Below are 24,666 nucleotides of genomic sequence, written 5' to 3'. Positions count from 1 at the left end.
TAAATGTGAATCCATACGTTTTCCTGGCAACTTAGATAGATTCTGTTTGCAAGACAGAAGATTGCCAGAGAAGTAATTTGTAACTCCATCTCTCTTCAGGACTACAGCCTCCATTAGCTTCAGCATGAATCTTTAATTACACTGGTGAACTGGGTCCCTTTAAATAGAGAGCTGGTGTGACAGAAAGCCCCTGGCTCCACTGCATACAGCCCCGCTGTGCTGAATCAGAAAGGGGTCTCTACATTAGTGCCTTCACAATAGATTAATATTCACCACGAGAAGATAATCCACACCATTTCTGCCTTCACTTAGGTTCTCTAGAGGTGGTGTTTATCAGAATGTGCCGTGCCTTCGACTCTCAGAACAACACCGTGTACTTTGATGGGAAATATGCTAGCCCCGACGTCTTCAAATCCTTGGGTAAGGAAATCTGGGTGCTCTTTTACATCAGGGCTGTAGGAAAATGTGGGAGCCCCGCCAAAGAGCTCACTGAACAGAAGGGAAGCTGTTATTTGGAAACAAAAATTAAAGGATTTTATACTTCTGTTACTTTATAGTCACTGCAGGAAATTCACACAGCTCAAACGCTCTTTGTCTAGATTACATTTAAAAGTTTAGCGTTTTCGTTGGATCTAGTTGGTGATCGAAGAAATTTATATGGTCTAACCTTCCAGTTCCCTTCCAGGTTTTAAGTACCAGATTTTCCTAGGATAAGTTATTCAGATAAACTAGAAGATGTGATTTGATACATAAAATCAAGCAAAGAGCTAAATGTCTGCCCTTCTGTACTTCTCAATAACAACCATTAGTAAGAATGAAATGTGGATATCAGAGAAATAAAGCATAGCTAAGTGAAAGTGACATATACTATAAAAATTATTTTGGATTTCTGGAATTTAAATAAAGTGGAATATAATCAAGAAGAACAAAACAGTATCCAAGATAAAGTTGTCAGGTGATTTTAAAAACAGTTAAATGACCAAAGGCCATATACTTTAGGAAAGCCCATTAGTTTAAATACAAATACATAATATGCAAATCTGAAAGAGTGGATACCAAACTTAACCATTTTTTAAAAAAGATTTTATTTATTTATTTGAGACAAATAAAGTGAGCATAAGCAAGAGGGAGGAACAGAAGGAGAGGGAGAAGCAGACTCCCCACTGAGCAGGGAGCCCCAACTTGGGGCTGGATCCCAGGATCCTAAGATCCTGACCTGAGCTGAAGGCAGACACTTAACCGACTGAGCCACCCAGGCACCCCCAAACTTAACCAATCTTTTGAGGATGGATTATGGATTATGTTATGAGACTTTCACGTTCAGAAAAGTGTTTTCAGTTTTGTAAAAGCTATAATGATTTTACCAACAGAATGTGTCATTTGTTATCATTTTTAAGAGTGGTTTAGATCAAATAGAGTAGAAAACAAAAAAATCAGTGAATGTAACATCTCAGTTGGATTGTAGCCGTTTAATTCTTTTAATTCTGTTGGTTAAGATTGTGGGTTCTGAATTCAGGCAGCCTGGTTTTGAATTTCAGGCTGTTACTTCCTACCTGTATAACCTTAAGTACATAATTTTTCTGTTTCCTCACATCTAAAACGGGGGCAATAATAATACCTCCCTCATAGAGCTGTTGTGAAGAAATAAGTTACCCAAAGAAAACCTCTTAGAGTGGTACCTGATAATATACTAACCTTGCCACAAAAGTCCACTCTCGTTATTTTAAATGGTCAGGATTATAGTGAAGGTGATGATAGCTAAACGGATTCTTCTTTTCTTAAGATTTCAAACTGTTAAGTTGTAGAAATGTTACTATCCCCTTGTTTTGTTTTGTTTCTAAGATTTATTTATCCATTTATTCATGATAGACAGAGAGAGAGAGAGAGAGAGAGAGAGAGGCAAAGACACAGGCAGAGGGAGAAGCAGGCTCCATGCCAGGAGCCCGACGCGGGACTCGATCCTGGGACTCCAGGATCGCGCCCTGGGCCAAAGGCAGTGGCTAAACCGCTGCGCCACCCAGGGATCCCTATCCCCTTGGTTCTTAAATTATTAGATCCCTCCTCGCCTTATTCCATATTTTTCTCCTAGGGTAATAACCAAAATCCCAAACTGTCTTTAACTTTGGCAGGTTGTGAAGACTTTATTAGCTTTGTGTTTGAATTTGGAAAGAGTTTATGTTCTATGCACCTGACTGAAGATGAAATTGCATTATTTTCCGCATTTGTACTAATGTCGGCAGGTAAGATTATCAAATAACAATGAAATGGTTTAAAAATTGTCCAGGTAAAGAATTCTTACAAGATACATAACTTTTAATGACTGTAGACTTTTCAGGTGTTACCAAGAGAGGTTGCCACCTTATTAAATCTAAGTTTTATCAAATAGCAACCTTCCCCCACACACACACATACATGTACATGTTTAAGAAGACCTCATGCCATTCTGATAAAATCTTAATAAATGAGAACTGAGTAAAACCCAGTCCATAATTAACCTCCTGATATCATGAGAAATGCTCTGGTAGAGTAGGGTTACCCTTCTTAACACAAATCTCCCAAGATAACATGGTTTTTAAGATATCCTACTTTTTCTTAAGATTCATTTGGATGTCATCCACAAGTTTATCTGAATTTAATCTATGTTTTCAACTAGTACTGCCTCTTGGGATAATCTGTTTTGCAAATTTACTGTCTTCTGTTTGGAACTTTTACACATAAAGACTAAATTAACAACACTTAAGTCATTTGGAATTCTCTTGACAATTTTAGTTGCCTTGGATTAAAAGCAATTTTCATATTTGCCAGAAAGGCTAGCAGGATTGCTCTGAGTATTTTACCCAGAAATGTAATTATTAGAAAGATTTGAATGTCCAAGGTGGTTTCATTTGCCCTTGTATATGCCTTAGGTTTAAATAGCTATACTTTTGGAAGGGGAAGACTCTTCCCTTCCCTTAAGCATCAGTAAAAATGTAAAGCTTTATCACTGTACTGTTGTAGATCAGTGTTCCACTGCTTTAGGAGCAGATTTTGAACAAGGATTAAAACTGGCCTATTGTTCTCTAACTCTGAGTTGTGGTATAATAATCTGTGTATAAGATTCCTAAGGAACTGGGGTGTCCTGAAACCACGTAGGAGGAGTACTAAGAAATAATCATTCTTCGTGTGTAGATCGCTCGTGGCTGCAGGAAAAGGTAAAAATTGAAAAACTGCAACAGAAAATTCAGCTAGCTCTTCAACACGTCCTGCAGAAGAATCACCGAGAAGATGGAATACTTACAAAGGTAAGAGGGAAAGGTGTCCAGCTGGCATAGCCTAATCTATCCCTCACCACAGATCTTGCTGTCAGCCACCATTATAAGTCATCTTACCAGCCCCTGAACGTATCCATAAGCAATTAGGCTACTGAAAGAGAAAGAAATACCCATTTCAAAAAATTTGGTTGAGCCAAAATTCAGGTTATGTTCTACTTACTATCATTTGTTGTGAAGTGTCTTGCAATAACAGGGCAATGATGGAATTTTTTTTTTTTTTTTTTTAAGCATTGACACATTCTGGAAGTCCTCCTAAGTTGTATATAGAGCAGAGTTAATGTTCTGCGTTGATATAAATTAGAGAGGAATCTTTGAATTTAGAAGGAAGAAGTTTTAAAGGACTAAACAAGCAGGATAATCACATCTTCTAATATTAGTTCTATTTCCATTACATTCATTAGTAATCAACAGAAAGTGACTTTTGTATTTTCTTCATCAATTTCCCATTACTACCCTGTATTCAAAGCATAAGGCCTCATTTTTGCTAATTATTACCTTTTGCAATAAAAATATAATTAGGATGTCAATTTAAAGTATGCTAATATCCCTCAGTGCTAGTGATGGAAATATGTATTTGGTCTTTGAAAAATAAGCCCTATTATTTTTTTAGACTATTTCATGTATTTTATTGTTCACATCTTATTAAGATGGATTTGAGAGGTTTGGGTTTTTCTTCCTGCTTTCTTTTCTTTTATCCTGATAGCTAGGGTTAAGTCAGAGAGGGGAAGTTGGGGGTTAATTCCTGTTTTGTTTTTATTTTGTACCCATTCAATGAGAGATTGAGGCAGGAATGGAAAATAGAAGAACTCTCCAGACCCTTACCTTCTTCTCCATCTTTTTGCCCCAATGCAAGGATACAATGAGGTTCTTTCATTATAGAGAGCACCTAACCCATGGACAAGATCTATCAAATATGTTTCTTAGGATTATTCTGGTAGAGATAATATATCATTTGCACAGTACTTTTGGAGTATAAAAAGCATCGTTTCAAGCTGTTGTATTGTCTTCAACTGGGAAATGGTCAATGCAGAGACTTCCACCCAGGTCTTCTGATGATTCTTTCTTCTGAGCCTTATACTCAGACCCAAAATTGCTTTGTACAGGCAAAGGTCTTTCCAAAAGAAACTTGTTTTCATTGGAGTTGGCTAGTACTGGTTCTGCAAAAAATACGTAGGGGATGCCATCATCTCTAGTTGCAGTGACCTCGCCTGCCCATGACTGCCTCCATGTCTTCTTCTCTGGCACCAGATGTCTTTTTTCTCCAGAGCTGTAGAGAGCAGGGGTGGGGATGGGAGAGCAGAGAGCATGTTGGAATAAGAGAAGGAGGTGAGAGGCTTGGCTTCTTATCTCAACTTTGCCACTTCTGCTCATGAACATCCTCTCAGGTCATTCTATTATTTGTCTTCAAAATTGTCCCAAAAAATTGTATTTAATCTATACCTGGTATTCTATGATATGCCTAACACTTGTTTTTAACCAATCTTCCTATTGGAAGAACATGTAAGTTGCTTCCAGTGTTTCGCCTTTGTAAACAACGGGCTAAACATCTTCCAGATTCCCTGAATTTTGATGCTTGTGTCTGTTCTCTCCTCACAACGTGTCTTTTCTTCCACTTACAGTTAATATGCAAGGTGTCTACATTAAGAGCCTTATGTGGACGACATACAGAAAAGCTAATGGCATTTAAAGCAATATACCCAGACATTGTGCGACTTCATTTTCCTCCATTATACAAGGAGTTGTTCACTTCAGAATTTGAGCCAGCAATGCAAATTGATGGGTAAATGTGTCACCTAAGCACTTCTAGAATGTCTGAAGTACAAACATGAAAAACCACCACAACAAAATTAACCGAGACACTTTATATGGCCCTGCACAGACCTGGAGCGCCAACACACTGCACATCTTTTGGTGATCGGGGTCAGGCAAAGGAGGGGAAACAATGAAAACAAATAAAAGTTGAACTTGTTTTTCTCATGCATATGATTTCCATTATGCCTACAGAAATGGACCCTTTTTCTGTCTCTACTTCTTGATCATTGACCTCTGTTTACAACTGGAGGAGGGTACTAAAGTCGGAGCATTTCCTTTTCTCGTAGCTCACTGCCCACAGACTTTCCGCAGAGTCACCAAGCGGTCATAACCACAGAGAGTCCAGCAATAATCGGTGACTGGTGTGCATAATGGAGGTGGCGGCGTGACTTTGCACAACTTGCTCTTTGTCTCATGAAGGAAGTTTTTATTTTTTCTCACCGATCATTGCCAGTCAGCAGGATGGCATGAAAAGGGTCCATAGCACTAGCAACAATAGCATTATAATATATTACAGGGTAAATGGGCATGAAGACTATATATAGCTAAAAGAGATATTGTTTATATATTGTTTTAATTAATATAAAATGTAGTTACTGGTGTAGCTTTTCCTGTTGAATTGATAAGGCACTTTCATTTTGCACCTTTTTCTTTAAATTAAATGCTAGCGTGTTCACTGTCGCGTCGCATGTGCACCAGAAACACAAGTTTAACTGAGAAGGCTTGGAAAGTACGTCGGGAGGTATTTATGCTGCTGTTTACAAATTACTCTTAAAAGACTGGCTGGTCATATCTAGAAATCACGATACGGATTCTTTTTTTTTTTCTTCTACACTTTATTCGGAATTAGAAACGGAACTCTCCCTAAATTATACTTTGCTTTGGGTAAGTTTAAGGATAGATGTGTTTATGCTTCATACAAAGTGGAATGATCGATTGGTGCTATGGACTCATACCATCATGCACATTTTTTTTTTCTAAGTTTTTTAAATGTCACCTCAAGGAGGCAAGGGGAGGAAGGAGGGGAGGCTCATTTCACAAATTCAGTAGTTATATGGACTCCGTCTCAACTTGTAATTCTTATGCTTGGAGAACAAATCAGTAACCCAAATATTCATTGGGAATTCAGCTTTTATTATAAGAAGGACCCAAAGATCATATCTGGAGCAAACACACACTCCCCATGTGAGGACATGAAGCATTTAATTGTGAATGGTTATGTTCTTGGTATAATCTAGGAATTCTAAGAGTGTATCTCAGAGTGAACTAGTTCTAGACGAGCTGCTTCTAGATGCTATATTTCTAGAATATTGCTCTCCATATTTCACAGACAGTAGATAGAAGGACAAGGGGAGATATGCAACACTGAACTGGTTTCTCTTATTTAAATATTAAATATTTTAAGCATTTAAAGTGAAGTTGATGCTAGCCGCAAACATTTACTCTTGTATTTATCTTCACTAGAAAACTGTGGACTATAATTTATTTTATTAAATATTTAGAAGATTGTTTGGCTTTTGTGTTCAGGTGAGAAATATTGAATGTTTTTGTTTTATTTCATGTTTGGGGGGCTTTTTTATTTTAATAATTCCCAATGGAATTATTAGAAGGGAAAATGAACAATCTGATACACAAGTGTGCATGTTTTAAAAATAAGTGCCCTTTGGAAATGTAGGCATTTCGAAGATGATTTTCATCAGTTGGGGTGGGACTCAGACTTTGGGTCTGAAAGACCATGTTTATACAGGAAAGGGAACATCTTCCCATAGCGCAAAGGTGGGAGTTTCCAGGCAGCCCTTTATAGCAAAGAAAGTGTCTCTACCACCAGGGTCCTCTTGAATCTTCCCTAGGAACTGTGGCTCCTAATGTCATGTGGATCACAGCACGGGCTTCCCAGAGCCCTCTATTCTGGCTTTAACTCCACTGATTTTCTGATTTGTTTCCTGAGGGACTTGGAAAAGAGGAAGGAATTATTCACACATAAGTGTGTATGAAGCCTAAATAACATCTTAATTTTTTTTTCAAAAACATTGTAAAAGGGTTTAACCATAAATAGAAGACGAGAGTAATATTTACTTAAATTTCTTACAAGTATATTAAACTTTATGTGAGTGTTTATATAGAGAGGTTAACTATCAGCATATAGTATTTATATTTGGGCAGGAAGGGTTAAATCAAATTTTTAATTTAAATAAGCATAGTTCCTTTAATGATCAATAGTATTTATACTCTGAAAAGAGTACCAAGCTTAGTTATTTATTTGTCCATTTTTTTTCCCTGTTGTTTCTCCTGGTGGGAGGGTGGTGGTGTGTTTTTATTTTGGTCTGATTTTTGTTTTTTGTCATTCTGATTCACTAAATTTGGGGATGGTTTTATTAAAGTATATTAACTTCTTTTTAACCAAAGCTTTCTGAATATGACCAGCCTCAGGTGCTAGCGCATTAAAGAGCAACTAAACCTAATTCCAGTGTCCATTTGCGAAACGATTAAGAACTAATTGAACTTCTCTAAGGGTGAGAGAGAGCATAATGTTGAGCTTAAAAGAAATTCCTTTTCCCAGAAAGGATTTTGCATGTACCAAATGAAAAAAAAAAAAAAAAAAAGATGCTTAATCCCAGTAGTAGTCACACCATGGTGACATTGCTTTTAGAATAAACCAATATACATTGACATGATGCTGCTATCAGGTCTTTCTGAAAGAAAAGCAAGGTGAGGACTTTAAGAGCAAAATACATCAACAGTGTAGGAACAGAGCAGGACAGGTGTGCTCGGTGCACAGAGGGAACAACTATTATTTGGATCAAAGTTGGGATCTGAAGTTAAACAATAAATTCAGTTTAAAAAATGAAGTATAGAAAAGGATGTGAAAAACTTTGCATTTTTATTCTGTTATTATAGTAATTCTTGTGTAATGACACAAACTACTTGGTGATACAGAACAATTATGCTTAAGATTTCTTATAATTAAAGTTTCCTATACTTAAATATCCAATAGTCTTTCAAAGATTGGAATCACATCATTGTTATCCCGGCTGCTATAATGCCTTTTATACAGTTTTTTTCACATAGGGTACATAAGGCTTTTGTACAAAGCCCAAATACCTTTGGTTACAATGGTGTCAGATGGTTGTATTATATTCTGAAGAACCTGGCCTTGTTCACAATGAAAACAAAAGTGCAGATGAAAGTGCTTTTTTGGACAGTTTGCAAATTGTGTTAAAGCTATGGATTTTTTTTAAGTGTTCAGCATCCTAATTTGCGTTAAAGCTATGGATTTTTTGAAAAGTCTTCAGCATCCTAATTCACCCTTCCTAACTTAAGGAAAATATAACTTAAGACACTGCTTCTAAGTTTGGTTGTTCTTTATAGTGTGGATACCCAGATCTCTGTGAGCGTATGGGGGTGGGCTGAGGGCCAGGTGAGGAGGGAGTGTGTGTGTATGTGTGTGTGTGTGTGTGTGTGGTTTTTGTGTGTATGATGTGCGTGTGTCAGACCGCTTCTAGGCTACTAAGTGTCAATGGAAAAGAAAATGTATTCAAAATACTTAAATCAAAACTAGAAGATGGGAAAAAAAAAAGATTTATTCTATACAAAGCCTTGTCTGGACCACTTTAGAGAGACTTCTATTTTTTTAACCCTTCTATAAATATTTGATGGCACTTGAAATATTCCTGCAATAAAATGTGATTTGTGTAAAGAAAAAAAAAGATTTTGTAATGTGAAACAAAGAAAGAAAGTAATGTAATTTTCTAAAAAAAAAAATACAAACAAACAAACTTTGTATTATTTTCTTGATGGAATTTGTCTATCTGTCTTTGGAAAACTTTTTATTTCATTGAATGTGCCATAGTAGAAATATGTGTTTTTAGTTTTAGACTAAGGAATAGCTGTTTGTGTTCCGACATTCCAAAATGCAAAACAACGTAGTAGAATCTTTAATGAAAAGGTTTAAGTAGGATGTAAGCTTCTCTCATTGTTGCTTTTTTGCACATGTTCTTCATTCCTCTCTAGTGCAATATGTACATAGAGCACTTGCGGGTGTACCTTGATCCCTCAGGGAAAAAATACATATTTGTACAGTTTTGGTTTTTTGGTTTTTGTTTTTGTTTTTGGTTTTTTTGCCTTTTGTTTTTGGCTAAGGAATGTCGATTGAATCACTTGTTATTGTTGAGGGGCAGCCAGATAATAATCCTAAAGCCACTGTTTTCAAACATTGATTGTTTAAATCATGTGTCCTTCCAGTGCTATTATTTTAAGATAATAATAATAATAAAAAGTTATTTTCTGACAGTTCTTTGTGCTGATTGGTGAAAAAAAAAAAAGGGTAAATAAGCACCTTATGATTGACTTACTGTGAATGACAATCCATCTTGATATCAACAATAGAAGCCCTATCACTTTGGAGTCGGGGTTAAGAGTCAGAAACAATGTGCTCAGGGATCTTCTAAAACTCTTCAAACAGGGTGGCCAGTATTACTGGGACAAATTGTGTTTTTTATTATTAATAATAGTGATAATAATACTATCCCTCAAGGCACAAGTGAACTGTGTAGAACTCTGTGTGTGTGTGTAAACTCTTCACTATTGTCTCATTTTGTTGAGTTCAAAATATATGTGTTCTTCAGTCTTGTGTGGTTAAAAGTGTTGAATAGCTTCCAAAGCAGTATAAAGTTATGCCAGTATGTTCACAAGGTAAATTAATAGGCAGTGTACTGACAGAGAGCATCACTTCATGTGCAATCCTACATACTCCATTGACTTCCTCTGATAATTAAAATATTCATGATAAATTCATAGCATTATATATTAGAAACTTTCAAATTCTACATAGTATGCAAAAAATTGTCTAAGACTATAATGAGATGAGAGCTCTGCCTATCAGTGCAGTGAAAGAGGTGAAAATTTCAACACATTTTTTTCAAATGCCAACAAATAACTGTTATTTTCATTGTGTTCTCCTCTAAAAGCAAACCCCCAAATCCCTTTATGTTTCACAGCTCTTTTACTTCTACTTTTATAGTTTTCATCTGTTGAATTAATACAAGAGCTAATGTTTAAAGACAGACAAAACCCACCTATATAACAGCACCATGAATCAGCTTTTAGGGTTATATTTGACATTTTTGCAATATAGTTTCATTTTCATGTTTCCATGTATTTTCATAATGTCAGTGAACCTCAGTATATTGTTGGCTTTGATTCTTCCTTACCTGGAATACACATTCAGAAGGAGCTTTCCATAATTTCTTACAACCATAGCGGAGTATAATTTGGGGAAACTTTCCATGTCGTTTAAATGAAAAAGAAACTTTGACCTTCTTGTTTTTTGATAATGAAGACTATGGAAAATGGCAGAAACCCCTCTCTCCTTCTCTCTCAACATATATATATATACATACACACACCTATACATATATACACCATACATATACATACATACACATATACATATACATACAACATGTACATACATACACAGACACAGGTTATTAACATTTTCACATACTATAACGTGATTGCCATGTCTTACTTATAAAGATATGATACAACAGAACCCTATAGAAACAACTTTATACTGTGGATCAGATTAACAGAAATGTAATTGCAATAGTAAGTCTTGACCTATTGCCAACAGTCTACGATATGAGTTTTCATTCTATCCCTAAACACTAGTATTAGGAAAGTGGTTCCACCAGATTCAATTCAAGAGGCCTTCCTATTATTGTTTATTCTTAAGACATAAGGAGGCTGAAGAAAATGTCTTTCCAAAGCAATCGGTTTCACTTCCGGAGCGGTTGCTTGTTTCTTTAAGTATGACCGACCAGTTTTGTCAGGCTCTCAGAATAATTTTTAAAATAATCCAGAAGCCTGGCTTTATACTAAGGAGATGTCATAGATGGAGGGATCTCTGTGTTTAACCAGACCCTCCGATCTTAGAGCAATAAATACATTCATTCAGTCATTTACTTATTTACAAACCAATGACAAAATATTCAATCCAAATAAAAACAATGCTTTTTCAGCAATGCAATATAACATGGAGTCTTGTGTTAAAAAGCGACTATGAATATTTTAAATAGATGCCTACAGAATCCGTGTTCGCCGTTTACATGTAGTGTGTTCGCCACATTTTCTTTGGCTTTTTTCCTTCTAAGAACTAATGAAAGACAGCTTGCTGTGAGCTTTGACACACTGCATACGCCCTCATGTTCCATGCTGTTGTTCTCTAAGAGCAACTGAATTCTCTCCAGTGTCTGTGTGTTTCCCTTCTCACTCATTATGACTTTATTGTGGATGAAAACTATTTCTCGGAACTTGGTTATTATTGAACAGATTGCATATGTAAATGCAGATAATTCTTGAGCAATATAGTGAATATGATTTCACACAAAAAAAATTCGTATGTACTGTACACATCTTCCTGAATCCAAAATTCTCTTCTTATATCCACAGTGGTTTGAAATCTCATATAAAACAGTGGTAAATTTTTAAACATTAGGACATTAGCTGGCTGCTTCTTTAAATGTACCTGTTCTGTCTGCTTGCTCCTTTTGTGGAGATGTGTTTTTGTATTGGATGTTTGGGCCAATGGGAGGCTTCAAGCTACAACATATTTTCCCAGTTTAAATATATTTAACATATGACAAACCCCAGACAAGGCTTTTAATATGTATAAAGAACTGCAGTGTTAGGTGGTTTATTTGCAAACCGTTTTCAATGTTGTCCATTTTTATGGCACCTTTAACAATATTCTTGTTTCCAAAGTACAAAAAAAAAAAATAGGTTAAATAATCTAGCCATAACTGAATGTCAAGCAATAAAACAAATGACTTTTGTGCATAGACTTAAAAAAATACAAATTTTAGACATCTGCATGTAAATGCAATCTCTTGTTTACTGCTTTCTTCAACTTGAGCAATTGATTCCTTATTTACTATTAACTTAAGAACTTGTAATGGCCTGTAAACATTTTCTCTCTTACTCTTCTTTCAAATTTACCTTGGTCCCTGCTTTTAAGTCATAATATTTAATGTTGTTCTGCACATCTCTATACAGTTAACTTTTTGGCTTTCATTCTGTATAGATAAGAAAATGTTATATTATAAACAGCCTACTCAGTGCAAATATTTATCTGTTTATCAAATCCACAATATGCTGTATAATACTGGTTTTACTATATAATCTATTTTAGACATAGCTGTTTAGAACTAGAGTGTGCTATTTTTGTGTTTTTCTGATGTGTGGTGCTAGATAAGTTACTTTTGTGAACAACAACAAAAAAATCCCTTTTATTCCTAGACAATACCACCTTTGGGTCTTGTTAATTTCACTGAGTATAACTATATATTTGTATATATATACATATATATATATATCTACCTGTTCCCAACTGGCAGCTGTATCAGAGTGCTGGATTTGGGACACGCTTTTCTCTTTAAATACATAATATCATTATATAAATTATTCTAGAGTGTATTTAATTAGGATAAAATTACTTCCTTAGTATGGATATTTGACATCTATAGGGTGAATTTGTTTATAAATATGGATATATGAAAACTTCTTAGCATTTACTTTATGTTTGCTACTTGGCTTTATACCATATCTCCTGAGCTGAAAAAATAATTTTCCAGGCCTTCAAGATCCTAAAAAAACACTCTAGTTTAATGGAGTAATACTTTTTTTTTTCTTACTAAGGAATCATGTTATTGGCACCTGACTGAGTTGTGTACTTAGCTCCTATTTAGGCATTATATAAAATATCCTTGGTGGCTTGATGGCAGAATAAGTGTTTCCCCTCCTACCTGAGCCATGAGAAGCTTGGAGATATCCAGTATCATGGCAGAGCACGGGCCATAGAGCAAATTTGACAAGGGATGTTCTGTTTTAATCTGACCTCAACCAGTTCCATGAACTGTGAGTGAAAGACCTTCATTTTACAAGTCATCTAACAATGAGCTTAGTTAAACTCTTTCACCTATTCTCCCAAGACCTATTGGCATTGTTAAAAATCAAAAGTATATCAAATATCTAACTAAGGATGTAGTTAACCTTATTAAATATTGATTAGAATTGTTCTGTAATATTACTGAATTTGTAAGATCTTTAGCAAAGATTTTTGAGCAATTTATAAATATAGAGCAAATGTTTCTGTTTACTGCACTTTTTGTAATTGAAGGTGATAAATTCTCAAGCCATGGTTATTGGCTTCCATGCACTGCATATTTACCCACAATTCTAGACATTTTCCATTTTTATGGAAGAGTTGCTGTTACCTTAATTATAAATGCAATCATGTGGTTAATGAGAGCGAATGCTAATAGTTAACCTTTTAAAGAGAATTGGCTACAGTTTAGGGAGAAATCTCTTTAATACAAATCATGTCATTCCTTATTGCTTCACTTAGAGATTGAAACCTGTTTTGTTTTTGTTTTTGTTTTTTAAGCACCACTTAGTATCCTAAACTTCCTGAAAGTAGAGATTGTATCTCTTTGTGTCTACACAATGGCCAGCACATGTCAGCATTTGATAATTGTTAAATGACAAGTGTGCCCAAATTAAAATTTTTTCTTGGGATTTTTTTGGGGGTAAATTTATAAAGTACGTCAAGCCTTATGGTTAACACTTTCTTCTACAACCAAGTATTAAAGCCACATTTAAAACGACCACATGAAATGCTGATTCTAATTGTGTGTAGGTCTTGAAGATTAAGCACACAAATTTCACAAAACTCTGTGAGTAACAAACTCAGCCTTCTGTAAATATACATGCAAGTTTGGAAACAGTAATACTGTACCTATAAATATATGCTGTCTGTTTTGTGTACAGTATGTAAAAACTCCTTTTCTGCCACACTAAAAATGCAAGCCATTTATGGAAATCCTAAAAATAGTATTGTACTAAAACTTTGCTAATGATCTTTATTAGAGGATCATCCAACTTTTCACTTACATTGGGTTTTCTTTTCAATTCACTCTTACAGTAGTCTGCTTATTTCCAGCTGTTTGTTATTTTATTGAGTCCTCAATTTAAAAAAAAATATTTTGATTCATTTTGTAAATACAAGCTGTAAAAAAAAGAGAGATTTAATGTTGTCTTTTAAATACTCCAATTTTCATTCTAATATGAATGTTGTTATATTGTACTTAGAAACTGTACCTTTAATATTACATTACCTTTATTAAAAGTGCATTGAACACATCAATTTTAGATGTGCTTTATGTACTGTTATCCTATAATAAAACTTCAGCTTCTAATGGAACACTTGCCTTGTTTTTATTCTTTTTTCTTGGGTTTTGAGTTTCCTTGTACATAGTTTTCTAGCTCACATTTTGTCTCCAAAAAATGGGCTAGTAGAACCTTGCTACTCAAAGTGTGGTCCACGGGTCAGTAGCCCTGACATCACCTGCAACCTTGACCTTATTAGAAATGCAGAATTCTGGGCACCTTCCCAGACCTACTATATTAGAATCTGAATTTTTACAAGATCTTCAAGTGATTGGTTTGCATACTAAAGTTTGGGAAGTACTGGTCTGTAGTACAGTACTTTTAAAAAAATAATTCATTTCCATTTGCTGAGGGAAAAGTATATAGAAGGCTCAAGATACCCTTTGGATCTGAGAAGCTAAAGAAAGAAGTTTTAACTTGTGAGATAATATCTATTGATTGGTCATAGCCGCTAGAAATACAGTTGAGGATTCTCAGGCTGCTGGCTGTCTCAAAGAAGAATGCCATGACTGATTAGTGGTATCTGCCCTGATGTGCAGGAGGGGAGAAATCCTGAATGCACACCATACTTTGTCATCTTTGCTTTAGAAATCATTAAAATGGAGTGTCAGAAATGATGCCAAAGATGTTTAAAAAAATCTGACTTTCTGAGATGTCTTTGCCCTACCTCAGCCCAACCACCTCTTGAGTAGATTATATAGGAGTAAACTAATAAATTTAATATCAGCTAAGTATCACATTATTTTGATTATGCAAAACATCTCATCATAAATTATTTTGAAAGTAATAAAAAGATTTTAAAAAGTATTTTGAAAGTAACGTCAAGGACATCCAAATTATAAAATATGCTGAGGTCAGAATAAATGCAACTGAGTTGGCATTTTCCTTCACACGCACATACTACGATACCTAAGTGTCTCTTGCACTCAGTACAATAAATGTTTGAACTGATCCCCAAAGTTTTTCATGTGACAGTCCTTAATCCTGCTTTTATTTCCAACTGCTTCTGAGAAGAGGAAGAATGAGATTATGCATGTGAAATATTTGTAGACTGTCAAATTCTATATAATTATATTCACCACCTTCCAGTATCTCAGGAAATTAAGAATTAATGGAAAAAATGGAATTCATGTAATGAAATCTGTCACCTCCAGGCCTTTGGCCAAACCCATGCCTAAACTCTTTCTGATAAAAACAATGGTTTACACTCACCTCGCCATGGATTAGCTTGCCCAGCTTCAAAGAGATACCAGAACGAGAGTGTAAGAGGGATTTCTTACCATTCTGTATATAATGATCTCATGGGAGATTTAGAAAGAAATGTCAGATTAATAACAAAAACAAATGTCAGATTAATAAACTCTTGGAGAAAAAGCAAAAACAATGATAGTAAGATCTGACCACAGTGTATCTTGGTTGGTACTGTTACTACTAAGGGGTTAACTGCCGATGGGCTGAGATGTAGCTCAGCACCTTCTTTTCCCCTTTTGAACAAGAAACTGGAGATGGGGCCCAGTAATATTCAAAGCCATGGTCTAAAAGAGATTGTTAATATTCTATAAGTCACCAGAAACAAGAAGAATAAATACAGTCTTGCCTAAGAAATTTCAGGAACATGGGAGGAAGCAGGGAATTTTTGTCAAGAGAACACTCCTGGATCCCAGAAGAATCTCATTGTTGGGTACTCAATGTTTCTTATGGCAAGCCTAGACTCTCCTATTGGCAGAAGCCTACTGCAAAATTAACAGGCACACTGTAATTTCACTGTACCACTACTTGTGAGGTGGAGAAAAATCCTTTTTTAATTTTCTAATGTCATTTATCTCTGATGTTGGAAAGAGATAAACTAGTCTTAACAGATTGACTCTGCCTCTGGATTTTTTTTCTCCTCAGGAGGGGGACTATTGACTCCAGTAAAATACAGTCATGTCTCAACAATCCGTTTATTGCTTATCCACTTGATAGGCTTCTCAAACAATATATTTAATTCCAGGATCACTTCCTCTCTGCAGGGGAGAAGTTGCTTCAACTTCTTGATTGTTCTGTGCTTAGAGAACAAAAATTAATCTTAAGATTAGCCTCACCCCAAATTATGATAGTAACCTCCTAGCAAATCGCACATCCACCTTTTCTACCATTCTTTCTTTATCCCGCCAATAAATACATACTGTATTCTAAAGATAAATATAAATAACTGCTTAATTATCTTACTTGAAATTATCTCTTCTGTCATCAGCCTCTCTCCATGGGAGAGTTAGAGGCTCCCTATAAAAGACCAGCATTCAGATGAACAGTTAGTTCTGGTTTGTTTTGTTGTTTTTAGTGCAGGGACCATGTTAATATAGAACAGTACAAACTATACTTCAAAACATATTATCTTCTGAGTGGAAAATTTTGACCATGTTAGCCATTCTCCTCTGAAACAGGATATCCTAGGCCTGAGCATTATGCTGGTTTTCAGGACTAATGATAATTCCCTCCCCCCTTGAAATACATTTATTGCTGAAAAGTCAGGTTTGAACAAATTACTACTGGCAACAGTATTTCCCCCAATAGCTCTGAATCAATTCCTAGATCAAAAACTCTTTCCTAGGGGGATCCCTGGGTGGCGCAGCGGTTTGGCGCCTGCCTTTGGCCCAGGGCGCGATCCTGGAGACCCGGGATCGAATCCCACATCGGGCTCCCGGTGCATGGAGCCTGCTTCTTCCTCTGCCTGTGTCTCTGCCTCTCTCTCTCTCTCTCTCTCTGTGACTATCATAAATAAATAAAAATTAAAAAAAAAATTAAAAAAAAAAAACTCTTTCCTAGAGAACTATTTATGAATTCTCATTTTGAAAGAATATTATGGATGATTGTTAAGTTCATGAAGTAATTCCCTGAGTGAAGTTGTTACCACACAATAAACTCTCCAAGGCTAAGTTCATCCCAAATCAAGCAGAAGAAGCTCATTAGCTGAATGATAGGAAAATGACTTGTTACTAATAAAAAAAATAGATGATCATGCATATGCCTCTGTCTTGACTTGGTCCACAAGAAGAAATACACATCTAGAAGCAACTGCAATAACTTCACTTAGCCAAGTGGTTGCCATTTTAAGAAATTCTTTTTGAAATTTAGTCCAATGAAACATTTTATAAACTCAAAAAAAGTCTACTGTTACAAATTCTTTTAAAATGATATTGACTTCTCATTCAATGTCTGAGTTTGGTTTTCAGTTTAGCAAGAATGGAAAACCAAATATTTCCTCTGCATAAAAATCCACAGAATAAAATGATACAATCACTTTGGAAAACAGCTTGGTAGGCTCTTAAAAAGTTAAATTTACGTACAGTCCAGCAATTCCACTCCTTGGTATCTGCCCAAAAGAAATGAAAATACAAAGTTCACACAGTGATTGGTATACAAACGCTCATAACAACATGACTCATAATAGCCAGAAAGGTGGTAACCATCTAATGTCTGTTAACTGTTGCATGCACAAACAAAATGGGGCATACCAATAAATTCACTACAATTCAGCAACAAAACTATTAATACCTACTGCAACATGGATTGTCTTAAAAAATATTCTTCCAAGAGAAAAATCCATATTGCATGATTTTATTTATATGAAACATCCAAAAAAAGGCAAATCTATAGAGATGGAAAGCAGATTTGTGTTTGCCTGGGGCTAGAGGGTAGGAAGAAAGATTAATTGCAAAGAAGCACAAAGGATTTTTCAGAGTAATGGCATGTTTTAAAACTTGCCAGGGTTGACTGTGGGCTGCAAAACTCCATACATTTACTAAAAATCAGTGAATGATACAAATAAAATGGGTGAATTTTATGACACATAGATTATACCTCAATAAAGCTATTTTAGATGTACAGACACAGAGACACACATACACACTGGTTTCCCCATCACCCAGAGAATTAAGTCCAATGTCCAAATTCTCTAATATAACATGAAGACCATCTCTGGTTCCTTCTCCCTTTCCAGTCCAATGGCCTTCATTCCCCACCCCCACCCCCCCAACCCCAGCCCACAACAATGCAGTAGCTTTTCTCCTTCCCCAGAACATGCAGTGCTGTTTCAAATTTCTGCACTTTCTCCACACCTGAAAACCCATAGCCCCTTTTCTACCCAGGGAACTCCTACTCATCTTTCAAGATGCAATATAAATTAAACTTCTCTGAAGTGGTCTCTAAGCTGTCTCAGTCAGAATAAGTTCCTTCCTCATCATGTTCCCATAGAATCAATATGTGGTGTGTGTGTGTGTGTATGTACCATTTCTTATTTGTATTATATTCATTTGTTTACAATGCTACCTCCACTATGGGTTTTTGTGGTTTGGGAAGGGCAGAAAAAGTATGTACTAATGGTTATTTTATGTTGAACTCTTTGCGATGTACTTTTTATATGTTACTTCTAATCCTTACAACAACCCTGTGAGATATTACTGTCTTTATTACCCAAATAAGGAAACCAAGGCTCAAAGAGGAGATGCAGCATCTGTAGGATTACACTGCCAGTAAGCAGGAAAACTGAGATGAAACCCATATCAGCTAGACTCCAAAAACCCATGTTCTTTTCACTAAAGTGCTTCTGGTTTACAAGTAGAGCATAAAGAAGAAAGAATACATATATTTAATGTATTGTAATGGCGAAAGTTGTTAAGACCTGATTTTTAGTAGCCACTTTGTCACTGATCATTTAATGTTAGAAAAGTCACTTGACAACCTAGGCCCCAGTTTCTTTATGAGGAAAATAAGAGGTTGGATGAGATAATCTCCAAAGTTCCTTCCGGCTCTAAAAATTCTGATTCTATGTGCTATCTTGTAACCACCGGAAATCAAAAACACCAAACCAGAGCATGCTTTTGATAATAATCTGTAATCTCAACACAGGCCATGACTGGTGATGTTACCACCCCGCACCACTATGGGCCAATCCCAGCAGCATATGTGCTTGAACAATTCTTGTGCCCTTTTTTAAGCAGCTGCTAAAGAGTAAGATAGGAGTCCCAATTCTCTCTGCATGCTTTATGAGATAGTACCCCCTAATATTCTACACTGCCTTGATATCCGTCTCTGTCCTAGCACAGGCTGTGAATATCACTTTCCAAATAAATGCTACCTGCACAGTGCCACTCCTTGCTCCAGCTGATCTGCAAGTATTCACAAGCACTGTCTCCTCTAGCATTCCTCTGCTGATAAGCAACCCCCAGTCCCTAGACCAACATTTCATTTCTTACACAATAAAGTCAAAGAATCCTTAGTCTAGCTTATATGTTCTTCTGTGGCTTAGTCCCAATGTGTTTTTCAGACTCTTCCTCTACTACTCTTTATAGTCCTTGCATCCTCAGCAAAATAAATTACCTAAGGGTCCCTGTATTCAAGGGGGACTTTTAATAGAAGTATAATTTCTGTGTAAACATAGTTTTAAACAATATCATAAATGACGTCAAAATTTAGAACATGCCTTCCTGCTAGCATACAAACTGGACTCTGTTCATGCAATAGGTTTGTGCACTTCCTTGTGCTGATCCCTTTCTAGAATGCCCTTTCCCATCAGCCACGTATTTCAGATTCTTCAAATGAGCTGACATGTCAAACGCCCAATGTAGTAACTGACATGCAAGGATTCAATAGCTGTTTTCCGTCCCTCTCACTAGTGATTTCTGTCCTCTCTGAATTTGCACAATCTCTCTCCAGTAGCTTCCTACTTTGTTGTTTTATCATTATTTAATGTGAATGAGAGTCCCAGTGATCAAAAGCTCTTGGGAAAACGGGTATTCCGGTCTTAGTCCTCTGTGTCCCCAGCACCAAACACACATCGTAGGCGCTCAATAAATCTTCCTTTAATGAATGAAAATAAGATTAGCGGGGCCCACCAGGGTCGCTGCAGGTAGAAAGTGACATCCGGAAATGGAGTGGGGATGGAGTGGAGGTGCTAGTACGTGCCAGGTGGCGTGCTGAGCTCAGCTTTATCCATTACCTCATTTAATCCTTTCAAAAACCCTAAGTAAAAACAAAACAAAACAAAACAACCCCTAAGTAAGTGCCGGTGATAACTCCATTTCACAGATGAGATAACAAGATTAGGAAAACTAAAGATATTTTGCCCCAGGTCATAACCAGCTCTGCTGGGGTCTTAGACTGTACTTGTCGCGCGTCCCTCTTTTGACCCATCACTATTCCCTCGAGGTCGGGGACTTTCTAGGACGACACAAGCCTCGAGTCCCTTCCGCGGGGCAAGTCCCGGCAAGGCGGCCCTCGCGCTTTCCAGGCAGAGCACCCGGGAGCATCCGAGGGACGGGAGCACCGGCCCCGCCCGCGGCGTCGCCCGTGACGTCATTACGCAGGGCCGAGGCGGCGCGGCCACGTCCTTTAAATACGGCCATCCGCGGACGCGCGCGACAGAGTGAGGAGTGGGGTGGAGCATGTGTGGAGCGGGGGCCGCGGCCCAGGCCAGAGCCGCCGCGGACCACGAGGTGGGCGGAAAGGCTGCTCTGCAGCCCAGACGCGGAAGGGAGGGCGCTTCCTCGCAGGCGGGCACGCTCGTGACGGGCGGGAGGAGGGAACATGGCGGCCCCCGCGGCCGGGCCAGCACCCTCCGCGCCTGGTGTTGGCGCGTACCCCTCCCCCCTTTACTCACCTTACTGGAACCTTATTTCTCCTTCCGCCCCCTTTCCCTCAGCCACATCCCTTTTGTCTTCATCGGCTCTCCCTCCCCACCCAGCCCCAGAGGGTCCTAATGCGACAGAGGTGGCTTGGGCGGGGGGGGTGGGGGGGGGCGGCGGGGACCGAGAGACCGACTTGCAAATTGGACTGTTAGTGTCTCACGTGGCGCTTCATCAGTCCGCTCGCGGTGACCCGGGCAGCACAGAACCCTGGAGAGGGGTCAGGTCCGATGTGCAGCCCTGGCGACCGCCTCTGTTGGAGTCTGTGAAATGTCATTCAAGTCCCCTGGACCTCAGTGTCCTCAAAAGTGGCTATTTATTTATTTATTTATTTTATTTATTTATTTATTTATTTATTTATTTATTTATTTATTTATTTATTTATTTATTTATTTTAAGATTCTTGATATCCAGGGCGTCTCTGGCGGAATCTGCCCCATAACCGCGTATGGCTGGGAAAACGGAAGCCAGGTTTATTTGGGCCAGTAAGGGAATGGAGGGGAGCAGGGTCAAGACTTAGAGCCCCGTCCCCTTGGGTGATCTAGTTCTGTCAGCAACGAGAACAGCATTGTGTTTGGACTCCCTTTTCCACAATGAGTGTCCTGAGAGTTAGGTTATTTACTGGAGTTAAGTTCGAAGGAGAAGAAGGGCTCCTGCATCAGCATTGCTGTTCTGGTACAAAGAACCTTGGGAATAGCCCTCCGCGTGCTGCGCTCTGTTTTAGGTGTGTCCCTGTCAGTGGAGGGCAGGTGTTCCAGGTTCACACCTGGCCCCTTGGCCCAGCCAGCCCTCTGCTTTTGATCTTGACCTTCTGTTTTTCCTCACTTGAGTGTAGATTCTGGAGAAATCCTGCGTCCCTCTGGAGCCCGCACTGCCAGGCAGCAGAACTGTGAGCTAGAGTGAAGCAGAAATCTAGGAATATGAGCTCCATGATGGCCATGGGGGAACCAAGGCTGAACTGGTGAGTCACATCTGTTGGTAATCTAAAGAGGAGTGAAGTGGGACTGGTGGCTGGATTATGAAAGGAGGGTTTCCGGCGTGGAGAGATTTGGAAGAAATAGAAAGGTAACAAATTTGATGGCTCAGAACATAACCCCAGTCTTACCTTCACATACTGAACACTTTTGAGGTCTAGCTGATTGCAGTTACCCTCCTAAAATGACAATAATCCATCACCCAGCTGGCTAGTAGGTATAACTCCATCATGTATTTATTATTTATTTTTGGTGTCTTAGTGAAGAAGAGAAGCTGGAATTTTCTTGTGCCCGATAACCTTGCCCATTTCTGTACAAGTAATAGAAAAGCCCTCTTTAAGAATAGACAAGCTTCATTTTGTTATGTTAGAATCTATATCGAGTGATATTATAAATGCATAGACTGTGTTTTAGAAATGTATGACTCGTTAAGTGTGGTTTTGTAGGAATCTAATACACGTGCTGCTTTAGGTCAATTTAATACAAATGTACTGAGCATCCACCCTTTGCTAGCCAAAGAGAATACTAAAGTTAGGAGAGATTACAGAGGTGATTTAAATAGTACCTGACTCATAAGATTCAATCAGTATGAGCTCCATAAGTATTTTTTTATTGCAAGCAGTGCTTCCCAAGTTGCTCACTGTCCTGGAGTCCATGAGTTAGTTTTTGTATTACAAGCAAAAACCTTATAATTTAATGAGCTTTGACAGATACAGTACGGTAATAAGAAATTATTACTGGTGCATAGCAAGTAAGACATCCTAATTTTTACCATTTATACTTTAATTGTAGTTGTTTTTGTTTTGTTTATTTATGTTTTCTATAAATACTTTTAAAAACAGTAAGAAATGAGTATGGGGCAAAAGCTAAGATTTCCTATTTTGGGAATGGGGCATCCAGAAGTTATCATTTAATAGATTGTTCTATTTTAAGTTTTAGAAGGTGTATACATTTATGCTCATTGTCATAAAGAAGGTGTTCAGATACAGCACAGATGCTCTTAAACACCATTGACATTGTGAAACCAAATGTAGTTTACAGTTTTTGCACAGTATTGTTGCCCTTGGAACTACCTTTTCCCATAGAATCCTAATAATGTTTGTCCTTTCTAGATTATGGTTCTCACTGTTCTTAATTCCTTCAACCAGCATTTATTGGATCCTTCTTATATGGAAAGTGTGACTGTAATATCTTAGTCTCTAATTATGATGTTGTGGAAAATCATATAAGACCTTTGAAGTGGTTTTAGCAGAGGCACACCATTTGTCACATTTGCCAAGTTAATGACAATAGGTAGGATATTCAGTCTTTGTAGTGTCTTGTGGCCTGGTGCAATAATGCATGAAACAAAACTAAGTTGAGAAGCATTTTCTTTCAGCAGCCAAACATCTTCATGTTATGCCACAGAGCCTGAGGTGAGCCCTGATCCTGACAGACTCTTAATTGTACTTCAGTCTGTTCTATCTTTAACTCTTAAGTATCTCTGACATTTAATCAAATATTAAAGGAAAAAGCAAGGCTGATTATTTGAGCTGGGGAATTTCAGAAAGAGCCTCGGCTAAAAGCCAGTCAAGTAAAACATCTAAACTCAGACATCTGATATGTGAAATTAAAATTATTAAGAGGTGATTGTCTGGGAAAGGGGCTGTAAGGGGCATGTAGTTGTAAACTACAATTGTACCATTACGGCTACTTAGTCTAGCATGAGATTTTGAATTGTCAAATGTAAATAAATAACTTTGTTTCACAGGGATGTTTCCCCCAAAAATGGCCTTAAGACATTTTTCTCTCAAGAAAATTATAAAGACCATTCCATGGCTCCAAGTTTAAAAGAACTATATGTTTTATCTAACAGGTAATATATTTATTTATTTGGTTATTTATTTTCACATTTGATTGTTATTTTTCTGGCAGTTGAAGTTTTATATCTGTATCCACTATTAAAATTCAAATTATAAAAATGTAAGAATTAGAAAATGGAAGAACCCAGTACCCAAGGATGACTAGTCTTTGATGTATGTGCATGTGTGTGTATAAATCTTTTTGGACCTTTCTCCACACCAATATAAAGACAAAAATGGGAGGTAGTGCCTGAGTGGCTCAGTCAGTTAACCATCTGCCTTCAGCTCAGGTCAAGATTTCAAGGTTCTAGGATCCAGCCCTGCATTGGGCTCCTTGCTCAGCAGAGAGCCTGCTTCTCCCTCTCCTCCCTGCTTGTACCTTCTGTTGCTATATGTCTCTCTCTTTCTCTCAAATAAATAAATAAAAATTTAAAAAGAAAAAAAAGGGATCATATTATAAATAACAGAAAATACTATAAAACTGTTTTGCAGTTCCTTTTTTTCATTTAAAATAATATTTCATGTATCTTTCCATGCCTCTACGTGTTTTAATCTTAACTGTTGCATAGTACTTCATATATATAGTTTTCATTAATTTAGCTAGTCCAATATTGCCAAATGTGGTCCTCTTTTTTTGTAATTATAAACAATACATTGATGAAATTCTTGTAATGTTTATAAGATTATTGAATTGTTTGGTTAGATGGCATATGCCTTTTATATCTTAATAGATACTGACAAATTGCTGGAGATTTTTTTCCTTTCTGGTATGAACATGCCTATTCAGTGATAATTGTCCCTTCCTACTGTTTGCCTGCCCATAACAGCTCTTCTT

General features: G+C 37.2%; 2 protein-coding genes across 11 annotated transcripts in view; both read left to right on the top strand.

Moving 5' to 3' along the window:
* Positions 1-14,385, top strand: part of RORA (RAR related orphan receptor A) — a 711,502-nt gene extending 697,117 nt beyond the window's left edge. For both annotated transcript variants that reach the window (XM_077881327.1, XM_077881328.1), the window contains 4 exons: positions 313-420; positions 2,130-2,240; positions 3,169-3,281; positions 4,931-14,385. In XM_077881327.1, coding sequence (XP_077737453.1) covers positions 313-420; positions 2,130-2,240; positions 3,169-3,281; positions 4,931-5,095 — 497 coding nt within the window. In that variant the 3' untranslated portion in view covers positions 5,096-14,385. The remainder of the gene's footprint in view (positions 1-312; positions 421-2,129; positions 2,241-3,168; positions 3,282-4,930) is intronic.
* A 6,301-nt stretch (positions 14,386-20,686) lies between these two features.
* The window catches only part of ICE2 (interactor of little elongation complex ELL subunit 2), a 66,681-nt gene continuing 62,701 nt past the window's right edge, over positions 20,687-24,666 (top strand). For 5 of the 9 annotated variants that reach the window (XM_077881319.1, XM_077881321.1, XM_077881317.1 and 2 more), the window contains exons 1-3: positions 20,687-20,827; positions 21,852-21,977; positions 23,741-23,845. In XM_077881319.1, coding sequence (XP_077737445.1) covers positions 21,937-21,977; positions 23,741-23,845 — 146 coding nt within the window. In that variant the 5' untranslated portion in view covers positions 20,687-20,827; positions 21,852-21,936. Of the gene's footprint in view, positions 20,828-21,457; positions 21,741-21,851; positions 21,978-23,740; positions 23,846-24,666 lie in introns of those variants that run through there. The other 4 variants (XM_077881324.1, XM_077881320.1, XM_077881318.1 and 1 more) reach the window with 3 other exon arrangements.

The sequence above is a fragment of the Canis aureus genome, chromosome 32 (assembly GCF_053574225.1).
Source record: "Canis aureus isolate CA01 chromosome 32, VMU_Caureus_v.1.0, whole genome shotgun sequence".
Taxonomy (NCBI): Eukaryota; Metazoa; Chordata; class Mammalia; order Carnivora; family Canidae; genus Canis; species Canis aureus.
The sequence above is the reverse complement of the archived record's forward strand: the minus strand, read 5'-3'. Positions and strand labels throughout refer to the sequence as shown.